Raw genomic sequence first — 13,231 nt, 5'->3', positions numbered from 1 at the left:
TCCAGCAGGCTGCCGAACATTCGTCATAATCACGCCGGCAAGAGTTTTTGTTTGGACGGAAAGTACTCTGCTACAGCACTAACGGACGAGAATAATATAAAGTGAAAGGCTTAAGTAACATTTGGGCGACAACAGAAACAGGAGCAGCTCAGACAGACAGGCGAACGACAGAAGGGGAACACCTGTGCTCACCTCATCGCTCTCGTCTTTATTTCCAAAAGAAGAATATCTCGAAATGCCATGGAAAGGGAAACTTTGTCATCCGGAAGAAAGTTTTGATTGGAAAAACGGCATCGCCGCTCTCTTGGAGCAGCACGGAGAGACGGCGGGGAATGTTTTTTTATTTTTATTATTATCATCCGATGTGTGTGTTGAGATACTTTCTCAGCTGCTGTCGGGGAGGCGGTAGCCTATACTACACCTCAATGGGCTGATTATTCAAAAATCGGATTTATATTTCTACTTGTTCAATGCTCCCAATGACGATCGCTTTAGAGACACTGGGAAAAAAAATCTATCTGTGTAGACAGCAGCATTTGAAATGTATTTTTGTACGCACAAATAATATTCTCCGGGACCGTGAACCCCCCCTTCTCTTATATGTGTGGAGACCCTCAACTTTGCGGGGCGCACACGCATAAATAATCCGCTTATAAAACATGGCCGGGGTATATACATGACAGCTTTATTCTTTCAATTGCACAGCAGCCACGTATAGACTTTTGATTTCGACATGCATTTGTGTCTATCTACAGCCTATCGCCGTGAAAACATTCGAATCTAACTTTTTTAGCCAATACTTCAACTACGCGCTTTTTCGTCAACAATTTAGTGAAAAACTGTCAATGATTTCTTTCAATCAATTCAATTTGTATTTAAACACAGCCCCGCCGGTCTATCTGTGCACAAATGTCATGGTATACTGATGATGCTGGCTGTTATTATATTTCAATTTCCCGCGACTGACAATCGATGCGCGTTTTCATATTCCCTTTGATAAATAGGCGACAAGACGCAATCTCTTTATCTTGTTATGTAACAGCCGACAAGGAAAACAAGGAAAAAGTCTCGCCATATTTAAACAGCAGCTAGCAGCCACAGATAATAGATTTGTGTCATTAGATATACATGCCTGTGCTGTGTGTAGTATTCATCTTTGTTTAGGCGCGTCACGTCACAATATTTAATCAGATTTATTCCGCATCCATCCATCCATCCATCCATCCATCCATCCGTGGTTTGATTTTAGACGACTGACGACTCTCTTCACTTCCGGACTGAGCTCTACCCGGATTTTTTCCGGGTGGTGATACACGGCGGATCGACAGCATCAAATGAAGAGATCACAATCAAATACGAAAGGGTAATATTATAGCAGCAGGCTAATAATAGGCCATTCAGCCTCGATGGAATATCAAACGGCGATGAATATTTAAAGATATACGGAGAAAGAAAAGAAAAAGGGCCGGGCCAGATCTCTCACCTTTGATGATGTTTTAATGGGCATCTTTTCATCAGAGGCGGAATAACAGCATAAGAGAAAAGGATGCTCTAATAAATAGCCCATCATTTCCTTCCCCCCCGCTCCACCCAATTTTATTTAGGAACCCCCGGACTTTTGTTCTTTCAAACAAATTTTTTCTTTTCTTTTCTGCCGCTCTGCTTAAATGACGAATGATTCGATTGCACGACTTGATTATCAAAGAACGAAGAAAAAAAGATGCTGTGGATGTATGGCATATGGGCCTATATATATCATGTATAGATGGGTGTATATGTATATTTAAGATGCTGCTGTGTGTGTCTATGCAGAGAGCGTCTATCGTCTAGTGGAAAAAGGGGGCGAAAAAGCATTGAGAAGACTTTGTGCTGTGTTGAGAGAGATGAAAGAATAATGAGTTGATTAAGGCTCAAGAGAGGCCTCTCCCTTTGGCTGCTCTTACAATCAACTTATGTGGGTGTCTCCTTTTCCATCTGCTCGGCAGTTGAGAATAAAGTTAGCAAGTTGCTGATGCTAATTAAAAAAGGAGGGGAAAAAAAGGCATTGAGAGAGGCCAAGCCTGATGCTATACATATATGACTGCACGTAGATGTTGTACACACCTATCACATAGTTGAGTTGCTCTTCCTTCTTTATGCTCATATATCCATCCATCCATACGAGCAGGGGGGCTAGCCATCAATCTAGAACCCAAAAACTTGTGTAGTTCTTTGTCAAATTCTTGGATTTTATCTTCTCTCTCTCCGGACTTCGTCAAATATTTAGGAAACAAATTGAAGGAGAAGTTGTGTGTGTATGTCATAGAGTTTTAAAGTGACGACGTATTTTTAATTATATTAGAGCTCTCTTCTCTTTCGTTCGTCGTCAGGTCGCACGGGACTAGACGCCAGTCCATTCCCTTTTTTCTTATAGCTCGTCCATAATCAGATCAACACATTATCAAATGAAACGACACACATACCGAAAGGAAGACTTAGTAGATATTTCAATAAAGACAAGTTGGTTTTCCCTGCCATTTTTGACTGGTGAAAATAATTTCGGGTGTTTATTTGTGATCAATTCGTTATGTTGTTTGACCTGGAATTGAATTCTATGATGTGAAATAAAATCACCGAAAATCACGGTACCGAGAAATAATACTTTATTGAATTGAATGAAATAAAGAGATTTGAGGGGGGGGGGGGAAAAAAGAATGATCCGACGGCCGAATATGATATCAAGAAAAATCTAATAATACCTATACACAGTCAGTAAATATTACATGCGTGGCTATGCAGTAAATACATATATAACAGCAGAGTGCATGGATGGATGGATCGGAGGGGGGTCCAATTATATGCAAAGTACGACTGGAGGATTTTCAATCAATTGCTATACTCGCTAGAGGATTATATATATATATATATATACATGCGGGAATTCACGATTCACTGAACTTTTCCTCTTTTTCTTTTTTTAATTCTCTTCCAGACAAAAAGAAAGAAGAGAAATAAGAGAGAGAAGGCTATACAGCCTAGATATATTTATTTACTGCAGTGCGTTCATCTGATTCTCTCTGGCGGCTAATAGATATTGGAAAATTCAAAAAAATAAAGAAGAAGATCCCAGCATCCAGCTCGAGCCTATGAAAGATCTGATGATGTTGGCGATTCAAATCATCGAAGAAATCTCCCTACACAATATTATAAATATACCCGGCCGCATTGATAAGCTTCTTTTCCAACCCCCCCCTCCTATTCCGAGGATGGGGAGAGATTCACTCCCGCGTGTTCCTCTATATACACCATCCATTTTTCCCATTTTGGTATCTATCAATTGCCATAGAGCACGGAAAATAAAACGGTTTCCATCGGTAAAAAGGAGAATAGAAGAACACACCCAATCGAAATGCGGGAAAAGACGCGCCTTGTCTCTCGTTCGTGTATAAGGAGAGAGCAGCAGCCAAAACTGCTGGGCGATGAGAGAGAAACAAAGTTTGAGGGAGTAGAAAAGATGCAAATATAAGCTGCTTTTCTGTGCTCTTTCTTTCCTTTATATATTCTTCTCAGTCTGTGGTTCATCAAAGACGCAGGCAGTCTATAGCAGCAGCACAACACGATGATGATGTCTAAAAGAAGCTTATCAATATATATATACGTATAGGCCTTTGCTGTACCTTAAAACAGAAAGAGAGAGAGAAGATATCACGGAATTCTTTTTTTATTATTATTTTAATACCCCGGTTGAATATGGTAAATATAACAGGGGGGATGAAAAAAAAGAAAGAAAAATCGCGGGGAAATGTTATAAGGCGCGACCGGATGATTAAAATAATAATGCACAGGCCCACTCGACTAAATACTGTATGGTAGTTAGATCTCTCCTATACGTATAGCTCTTCTCTTTAATTCAAGTATATCAGAAGAAGAAAGAAAAGAAAAAAAAAAGAGTTTGGTGGGGAATATCCGCCGGGGCATCCGGCCGGAACGCAAAAGAGTCGAATAATCATGAAAACGTAAAAAAGGGGATCATCAATTACCCCCATATATCTTTCATCACTGTGATGCATAAATTGTAATACGTTTCCCAATCTTTTCTTTTCTTTTCTTCTTTTTCGTTGGAATAGATATGAGGGAATTGAAAATTGGATTTCAAAAATTCGAATTTTCAAGTAGATAGCCGCCGTCGTCGTCTACTAGCAAATGTCATTATTTGATCACGTAGGCTACACGCGTTATATTCTTCTCCACCCGAATTTAGAAATAGGAAGCAGCCTCGATTGCCAAGGATATAAATAAAAGGCTATTTATCAGATTTAGATGATTAGTTAGAGCCAAGCGCGCCCACCGGAGACTGTGGAAAACTTTTCACAGACTGAACTAAATACACAGCAGCAGTTAGTCGACCTTTTATGTAATCTAACCTTGAAGGCCATTAAAAGTCGGTTAAAAGCCCAGCAACAACTGTATCTAAACTCTTTAATATATAGATGATATATACGCTGAAACTGCATATAGAGAACATAGAGCGAAAAGTCTTCATAAAAGGGCAGCAGCCCCATTAGAACGCGCGCGTAACTTGTGTGTGCTGTGTAAAGGATTGATCCTGCTGCCGTGCTGGCCCTTCTCTCAAAAGCCCCTTTTATACGTGTATAGTAGTGTAGCATGTGGATATTATATATCTTGTCTGGATCATTCAGCTTCTGTATAAATAGGCCCTCGCTTTATGCATAACATGTATCTATCATTGAGTCCCTATTTATAGCCTCCTCCCCTCTTTGCATAGAACGAAACGGTATATCTGCAAAACTGTGCTGCAATAAGTCAATGTGCCAATCCTGCTGGAGGAGGAAGTCAAAGTTTGGCTAGATGGGCTTTTCAGTCAGCGACAAGTTTGACCGAAAAATTACTTATACGGTACGGCGAAATAAAAATATTTTTTGTTTTAAATGAATAGGTATAGATATTGTAGTGCAGTATAGGTGTATAAATGGAGTCGGAGGATGGAGATCAAGTAGCTTTTCATCGGACGGTGAAGCGCTTCGTGCACTTTTGCGGCCGGGTTTTCTGGCCTGCGCGTTCCTTATTATTTCAACTTGATGAAAAGTGCTGGGCTAATTAAGGCGCTGTAAGGGAATCATCAAGCGAACGGCCCCCAGCAGCTAGCAGTCTGCTGATGATATAGAAATAATAAGCGCGACATCGGGCAAAGACGAAAGAGGCCCGCGGAGAACAAGCCCCCAAAAACCAGCAAAAAGAAAAAAGTAGACGAACGAAGAGGAGATAACAGTTCAGTGGCCGCCGCCCCACCCAGAAAAAAAAAATTAATAAAAATTGGGTAGGGGAATTAAGAAAATAGAATTATTATTCAGTCATATGTGGCGAAAAGGTTCTTAAAAGCTTCGGCAGTCTTTTCTAATTGATCGCCAGCAGAAGCGTATATAGTGCGTATTATTATTTCGAGGAGAAGAAAGAAGAAGGTCCTCAGACTCTGTGATGCGCCGAGCACATCTATACATATATACACGCCACCAGATTATTAGAGGGGAACCTACTAATTAATGAAAGGATGCTCCTTTTTGTACTGCCTGTGTGTAATCGAGTCGCCAGAGATTTTTAAGTAACGTGATTCTTCCCCCCATCCATTTCATTTGCACAAGGAAAATAAATCACCAAGGCATATGGAAATGATTAGAAGAAGACCATAAGAAATGACGACGATGCCTAATAATAATGATGTAAAGCAATAAGATATGTCGATTTTATTTTTCCAAAACAAATGCAAAATAGCAAAACCCGTAGTAGTAGTAGTAGAAACGGATGACGTTAAGATATATTCAAAGTCTCAAGCGGGTTTTCGGGGTCGGATCATTAATACCGACATCGTAGATGACAAATCTGGATCACAATAATAAAAGCTTTTGTGTGTGTGTGTGTGCATAGTTCTCTATGTACTAGTCTCTGTTGCTGTGCATATATATGTAAATCTGCAGCAGATCCCTTGCTGCGTATTCAATCAGTCATCAAGAACCCAATTAGAGGAATCAGACAACAGTGCACCGGTAATCCTTTTGAAAAGCCGACGACGAGAAGACGGAAGGATTTTTATTTTATTGTTCTCGTTTGTTGACAAGTCAAAATACATTTTTATATACAAAAAAGGAAAGCTTGATCCAACAAGAAAATCCACAAACAAACAAAAATGGCCGACGACAATAAAGTTTGCACGTTTACATTCAAGAAACGAAGAGGAGGAGGAGCCGCCATGAGGAGAAAAGCTGATGATGACAAGAAAAGCAGCAGCGAAGATGAAACTGTTGTTGCTCGAGTGGGGAAAAAGGAATCGGCTGGACTTCTTTCGGCTAAAACTGTGAGTTATTGAAAGTCTCTGCAAAAAGAATTTGTGTTTCTCATCGTGTTTTTTTCTTTTGGGGTTGACAGTTCAAATCCACGAAAAAGTCCCGTCAAGAAATCCAAAACAGCTCTGATGAGGAAGTCAAGGAAAAGGTCACAGTCGTCTTCCAGTCTGACAGAAGTGCTGAGAACAAGAAAGACGATCTTGCCACTTCCACAGTTCAGATCGACACTGCCGTCGATCAAGATGCCAGGACAATTTTTGAGAAATCTTTACAAAGTAGGTCAACTTTTTTATTTAAAATGAACCAAAATAATGTTTTGTTTCTTTGACAGTCCAGCAGGAGCTGAAAGGCAAAGCAGATGACAAGAAATATCGTGGCCTTGCTAACTATGCCCAGTACTACGAGAAAAGAGATACAGCCCAAGGAAATGCTGCATCTGCCAATGTGAGAAAAGGCCCCATGCGAGCCCCAGCCAACATCAGGTCAACAGTGAGATGGGATTACCAACCAGATCTTTGTAAAGATTACAAGGAAACGGGTTTCTGCGGTTTCGGAGGTATTCAAAATCTAACCAAAAGTTTTTGGGGTTATTATCATCATTCAGTTGAACTTTTATAAAGCTTTGCTGTGTTTTATTAGACAGTTGTAAGTTCTTGCACGACCGTTCCGATTATAAATTCGGATGGCAGTTGGAGCGAGAAGAAAGGGGAAAAGGTGAGCCGGCCGAAGACGACTCAAAGTATGAAATACACTCGGACGACGAAGATTTGCCCTTCAAGTGTTTCATCTGTCGCGAGTCGTTCCAACATCCCGTTGTCTCCAAGTAATAAAGACTCTCTCCTATTCATTTATAAGAAGGAGAATTTAACGCAAATTTTGACACGGCAGGTGTAAGCATTATTTCTGCGAGGCCTGCGCCTTGAAACATTACCGCAAATCGCAGCGGTGTTTTGTTTGCGGCAAACAAACTTTTGGTGTCTTTAACCCGGCAAAGAGCCTCATCGAGCGGCTCAAGTTGGAGGAAGAAGGCAAAACTTACAAGGAAGCAGACAGCGACGAGGAGCTCAACAACTTGGAATTGATTATGCAGCCGTCTGGCAGCACTACTGGTAAACCTACGGGAGCAACAGCAGATGTGGAGGAGCCCGTTACGGAGATTGAGCACATTCACTACGCAGACGAAGGAGTCGTGGCCAACGATACGGATTCAGATGATGACAGCGATTGAGGATAAGATCATCTTTATTTTTTCCCCCTACCATTCACGTGTAAGAATACATTATTTTGTAATTCCTTCTTTTTTAAATAATGCTTTCAATTGACGTATAAAGTGTATTTAACTTTAACGAGTGAATTTGCATAGGCACACAATTTAATTTTTGTTTAAATCATTTCATTAAAATTTATCAAGACTCATCTTCAGAGTCGTCCTCCTTCTCGATCAGTTTCCATTGCTCGGCGATTTCCAGGGTTGATTTGGCGCAGTCGCAAATTTTGGCCATTTCAGGTGTTTCTGTGTGCAGAGCGGATTCAAATGGGTTACAAAAAAGATTAGTTCAAGGCACCATGTCAAAAGTTTTAACTTAATCCTCTTTACCGAATTTGGTGAGAACTTCCAGGACCATAATAACCTCAGGTTGCAACAACTTTTCGGCCAACTCTTTCGAATGACTGGCGATGTTTTTGACGATAACAGCTCCTCGATATTGCACGTCTTTGTCCGTATTGCTCAGTAGGAAGCAAAGGATTTCTTTCCACTCTGTCGCCTATTGACAAATTTAACAAGAGAAAAAAAAAGTTAAAATCAATTCCAGGGAAAAAGTTAAAAAGAATGGAGGCAAACCTCGAAAACTTTCCGTGAAGCCCGTTTACTGACTGACGTCAGAATAGCCAAGGCTCCTGCAGCAGCTTTGGACATCTCAACGTCTTCTGAAGTGGAAAGTAAGACTAAATACTTGGTGCGGTCGTTTTTACCCTCAAAGAGTTTGACCACTTCTTCGCTAAACAGCAAATTGCTCATCGTTTGAACCGAGGCCTTTTTCAACATTTCGTGGTTTTCGTACATGTAATTCTCGATTTTAGCAACGCCTTGCTCCTTGAGGATCCTTTTAACCGAGATGAATTATTTATTGGCCAACAATCAATTGTTTAAATATTTCATACCTTTTTCTCGGGGCATCGAATCCAGCTAAATTGCAGAGGGCCATTAAAGCTTCAAAGTTTTCTAGAGCGTTGCATTCGAGATCAAGGAGACCTAAGAGTGGCCGGATCAATTCGCACATTCTCTGTCCTGGGAATGCCACTTCCGGGTTGATGGTGATAGCGATCCTGGCCAATGCCTGGCTTGCTTGGTATTTTCCTTTAGTCGTTCCTATTTTTTTACATTTAAATCTTAATTACAATTGGTTTCTATTTTATTTGAAAATAAGTAGAAATACCTTCAAGGGCCAATGGGATTAAAGCCTTGGCACCGCCTTGTTGGACCACGATGCCACGCAAATTCTGGTGTTCACAAAGGGCGTTGAATACCCTGACGATATAAGTTACTATAAAATAACTTGAACTTTTAAAAATTATTTTTAGTTTTGTTTACCTGGCTATCAATTCCTTGCAATTTTCGCTCTCTGTTTTACAAAGAGAAACTAAACCGACAGTGACACCTGCCTTGCCCAAAATCTGAAACAATGGACAATTTACAATAGAACTTTTTTTTTTAAAAAAAAAGGTAAGTGGAAACGTACATCGACTCGTTTGTGAACGAAATCAGGATCATCCAATTCGTGTTGCTCTGGCACGTGACGTTTAGCGAATTTCGCCAATTCCAACATCTCTGGGATGATTTCTTGTTTATCGTATGCATTGCAGAGGTTCACCAATGTGGAAACGACTCCGTAAATAACGGAAATGTCTCCAGACTGTAAAATTTACCAAATAACGATTAGCAAATGTAATTTTATTTCATTCAAATTATTAGGAATGTAAAAATTCTGGGTCTCTTTCCGTCCCCCTCATACCTTGGCCACTTCAATTAGCGATTGAAGAGCTTCACGATCCTCAATGAGTTTCTCCTTAACCTCAGCGTCTAATGTCAAGTAGGAGAGGCCTTCAATAGCCCACTTACGCATGTCTTTGTCCTTGGCTGGGTTAATCAAAAATCTACAAAATGGATAACATTCAATTCACTTTGAATTCTCTTACAGACAAAGTGGAGGAAACTCACCTTCGACAAGCTTCGGCCAACTTCATGGTGGATCCGTCGGTGAACGGCTTCCACGACGAATCGGTGCCTCCGCAACTTCCCAATTTGCAGAGACCTACCAAAGCTCTCACCTAAATTTTCAAATTGAATCGAGGTGATTCAATCCATTCATTTATTGCGGTTTTCTACTGAAATACGCACCTTGATGTTGTCGTTGCCGATTTGATAGAGTTTCTTGAGAATGGTAACGCCTTGAGCCAAGATGGCAGAGGCTTTATCTTTTTTAGAAGCGGCGGCGATCAAAGCCTCACAAGAGACACGCTAAAAAAAGACGGTAAACTCTCGGATAAAGAAATCAGTTATGAAAAAGGTTTCTCACCTGCATGAGGAATTCACCACTGTTTGCCATGACGAGGATCATTTCCAAGACACCTTCTTTGCCAATAATGGAACTACCAACATCTAGAGGTCCCAGAAGAAGTGTCGTCACTGCCACCACCACTCGAACTTTGCTATCCATCCCAGGAGTTTGCAATTGTTCGCTGTTTACAAAAAATCAGACGGTGGAATCAAGCTTGTGATTTTTATTCAAAGAGAAAATAACTTACTGGATAAAATCTTCAATCTTTGCACTGAAACGTTCTTTAATTAAGTCGTAGTACATGTTGTCATAGACTTTCCCCAAGGCACAGGAGATGATGGTGCGGGTATTTTCCGTAATTTCCATGGACGATTCGTACTTCATTTCCTCCAATTCACTGGCGATTTGCATCATTCGCTGTAAGCCTATTGAGTAAAAAGATCATGAGTCATCGATTTACTAACTACATTTTCAATTTATAGCATTACCATTAATATCAACGAGGCGTTCGGCCCAATCCAGGGCGCGGTATTCGCAATTCCTCATCATCAATTCGAGAACAGCATCTCGGCATTTGCCAGTGATGGTTCGACTGGTGGAGCAGTAAATCAAACAAGTTAAAATCGTATCAATTTCCTTGCGGTGCGCTGCATTTCCAAAAAATTAAATTAAAAACAAAGAAGCAAACAAACAAACGAAAAACGAAAATACCTTCACACAATTCCTTATTGGGTTGTTTATCGTCTTTCAAATCCAAGCCCGAAATAGTGTTGATCACTGTTTGGACACAATACTGAGCTGCACTGACTTGATCGTCATTATTTGAATTCAGTTGATCAAGAAGCCAAGGGACTCCCAAAAGCTGGAGAATCATTTTGGCCTATACAAAACAAAATAAATAGTAAAAGGAGAAAACCCATAGGGGAACGTGAAAATTTAAATTACTCGAGGCAGATTCCCTTTGCACAATGCACTGATGATGCGGATGCAAGTCACTACAATACTTGGCGTCGTTTCTTTCTTCAACAAAGAATTAATTTTCTCAAAGATTCCTTCCTTGACCAGCAATTCGGCACCTTTTCGGAAAAATTAGTGCAAGCTTATAGAAAAAATTGCATCACTGGAAATGACCATTCAAATAACACATACCGGCAGATTCTTTGGCAAGAACTAAAATATTTGAAGTAGCAGTTTCCCGTTTTTCAACAGTCGAAGAAAAATCAAAGGCAATTTCCATCATTTGAGACACTTTTGTGGTTGTCTGAGCAAATTTTGCCATCTAGAAGGATACAAGTGTTTCTTTAATAACCAAATGAATAAAAATATTTGATTGGAACATACCCTGTCTTGTACAATATCATGGAGCCTTTTCAAAATAGGAGCAATGGCTTTATTCTTTTTATCTAAGTTGTGGACTTGTCTGGCATCTTTGTAAGCCTCTTCATATTTTTCTAAGGCTTCATATGCCTGGCATCTACGAAAAAGGGCTTTGGGATCATCTGGAGAAATTTCCAAAGATGTGGTGCAATCTTTGATGGCAGCTTCATAGTCAGACACTTTCAAGTAAACTGCTGCTTTGTTTTTGAGGAGGACAGCTTTCTCTGGAGTGTCAAGTTCAATTAAATGAAGTGCTTGAGTATAGCATGATAAGGCCTTGTCCCAATCTCCTTCTGCAAATGCTTGATTTCCAGCCTCTTTCAGCCGAATTGTTGGATTATCATTTGTCATTTTCCTAGACTCCTGTTTAAAACAGAAAAGATTCTTAAATACAAGAGCACATGCGATCCACGAGTAAACCTAGCACATCTGCTTACCGTAGTTTCAATTTTACTTGTAGCAATTTTTGTGTTTTCTGTGTGGCGCGCAAGATAATACTAAACGAACTCGTGGAAAAAGACTATGTAAAAACTTCGATGTTTTTTTTTAAATCTTTTTCAGAAGCGAAGAACAGGCTCGAATGTTCAAGAAGGGGGAGATTCTAAATTTACCATTCTATTTACGGTTTGTTAAAAAACACACACCCAAATAATCCGCTGTCAAATTCTTGAATCGTCTGCTACGGTATATAGTTTTAATTCCTTGATTTCTTGTAGCAAGGGCAGATGGCTCTGCTTATAGAATCGGAAAAATCTGAAAGCAGAGCAGACGAAGTGACGAACAACTCCAAAACCAACACTGTTAAACTGAATACTGAAGAGTGTGAAAATCTGTATGTAGGCCTAAATGATTATAACAAGTTAACAACCCTTATCTGGCTGTGGCTACATGCTACATCTTCCTTAGAATTCATTTGTCACCGAAATAAGACTATGATTTCATTCATTTAAAGATATGCTATTAAAAAATAAAAAGAGCTGTATTATATGCCTGAATGGATTCCTTCGAACCAGCAGTCAGTCATGCTCAATTTTTGCATGAGGATGTTTCAACATTTATTTGTACTACAGAGCACCAGATTTCAACTGAAGGTCTCACTGAACGGTAATTTCTAAATATTTGTGTTGATGTTATCAAGGGAACTAAAAACCAAGCTTGAACTGAAATTTTCATGTGCGAGCTGGAAGAAATATTAAATATCTGAATGTATCCTATTACATATTAATTCTTTGACTTTGAAATGTTATGTGAATTTATGTCCTCTAAACATGCAATCTCGTTAAACCGTTTTCCCAATTCCCATATCTATATTCAAATTTTCAGCTTCTTTGTTGGAATCGTTGGTGTTGGGGTTATTCCGAATTTTCCTTCACCCTACCCGAAAATGTTATTGAACCATAGGATACGAAATCATCGTTGGTGTCATTGCCAAAATCAGATAAATTACCTTAACAACATTGCAGCAACAACATACCTTATTAACATTTTTGCAGCTTTTGAGAACTTATCGACTGAGAAACAGTAAAGAGGTTTCTAATAACAAGGACCACAAAGGCACACACATCATGGATTGATGAATTAATATTGAATATGGATTGATCATGTGTTTGAAACAAATAAGGTTGCAGTGGAATATTTTTTAAAAGTCCGACTGTCCTTCAAACGGTTCGAAATGGAAGATTTATTCATTTATCGAAGACACGAGTCAAATGACTCAAATGTCAATGTGAATTTTAAGCCATAACCATTTGGTATTCATTTTTATATTGGTTGTTGTAGATCCATCCCCACCATCGTCAACCTGTAGAAGGAAAGACCAGTTGGCCTGTCCTTCACACTCGAAGGTCACGGAGATCATTACGTAAAACGTGTCATGTGGTGTAGAGGTTGGGTGAGAACGGGACGTGACTAACCATTTGGTATTCATTTTGATTTTGTTTGTTGTAGACCCATCCC

The 13,231-nt window shown here is 39.7% G+C and overlaps 2 protein-coding genes across 2 annotated transcripts; one reads left to right on the top strand and one right to left on the bottom strand.

The window, feature by feature from the left end:
- Positions 1–5,957: 5,957 nt before the first annotated feature.
- Positions 5,958–7,714, top strand: LOC124196026 (E3 ubiquitin-protein ligase RNF113A-like). The gene is made up of 5 exons (XM_046590779.1): positions 5,958–6,349; positions 6,421–6,613; positions 6,670–6,894; positions 6,978–7,161; positions 7,227–7,714. Exons 1-5 carry the CDS (start codon positions 6,182–6,184, stop codon positions 7,564–7,566), a joined length of 1,110 nt encoding a protein of 369 aa, XP_046446735.1. The 5' UTR covers positions 5,958–6,181; the 3' UTR covers positions 7,567–7,714.
- On the bottom strand, positions 7,657–12,059 carry LOC124196025 (protein unc-45 homolog B-like). The gene is made up of 18 exons (XM_046590778.1): positions 11,713–12,059; positions 11,240–11,638; positions 11,048–11,177; positions 10,844–10,974; positions 10,610–10,778; positions 10,387–10,545; positions 10,146–10,323; positions 9,917–10,079; positions 9,739–9,858; positions 9,559–9,668; positions 9,353–9,494; positions 9,080–9,253; positions 8,932–9,014; positions 8,777–8,868; positions 8,502–8,709; positions 8,182–8,443; positions 7,936–8,104; positions 7,657–7,851 (listed from the first exon to the last, which is right to left on the bottom strand). The coding sequence occupies exons 2-18, from the start codon at positions 11,624–11,626 to the stop codon at positions 7,745–7,747; spliced, it is 2,784 nt and encodes a 927-aa protein (XP_046446734.1). The 5' UTR covers positions 11,627–11,638; positions 11,713–12,059; the 3' UTR covers positions 7,657–7,744.
- Between the last annotated feature and the right edge of the window lie 1,172 nt (positions 12,060–13,231).

Source organism: Daphnia pulex, chromosome 6, assembly GCF_021134715.1.
Source record: "Daphnia pulex isolate KAP4 chromosome 6, ASM2113471v1".
NCBI classification, from domain to species: domain Eukaryota; kingdom Metazoa; phylum Arthropoda; class Branchiopoda; order Diplostraca; family Daphniidae; genus Daphnia; species Daphnia pulex.
This window is presented reverse-complemented; position numbering and strand designations above follow the sequence as displayed.

What these genes read in the sequence shown, in the direction of transcription:
- LOC124196026 (XM_046590779.1), top strand. Translation starts at nt 6,182, where the DNA reads ATGGCCGACGACAATAAAGTTTGCACGTTTACATTCAAGAAACGAAGA. An exon ending in TTTTGAGAAATCTTTACAAA is followed by an intron (nt 6,614 to 6,669) that starts GTAGGTCAACTT and finishes TTTCTTTGACAG; the next exon opens with TCCAGCAGGAGCTGAAAGGC. An exon ending in GGGTTTCTGCGGTTTCGGAG is followed by an intron (nt 6,895 to 6,977) that starts GTATTCAAAATC and finishes GTGTTTTATTAG; the next exon opens with ACAGTTGTAAGTTCTTGCAC.
- LOC124196025 (XM_046590778.1), bottom strand. Translation starts at nt 11,626, where the DNA reads ATGACAAATGATAATCCAACAATTCGGCTGAAAGAGGCTGGAAATCAA. An exon ending in ACGCCTCGTTGATATTAATG is followed by an intron (nt 10,324 to 10,386) that starts GTAATGCTATAA and finishes TTTACTCAATAG; the next exon opens with GCTTACAGCGAATGATGCAA. An exon ending in AATCCCATTGGCCCTTGAAG is followed by an intron (nt 8,710 to 8,776) that starts GTATTTCTACTT and finishes GTAAAAAAATAG; the next exon opens with GAACGACTAAAGGAAAATAC.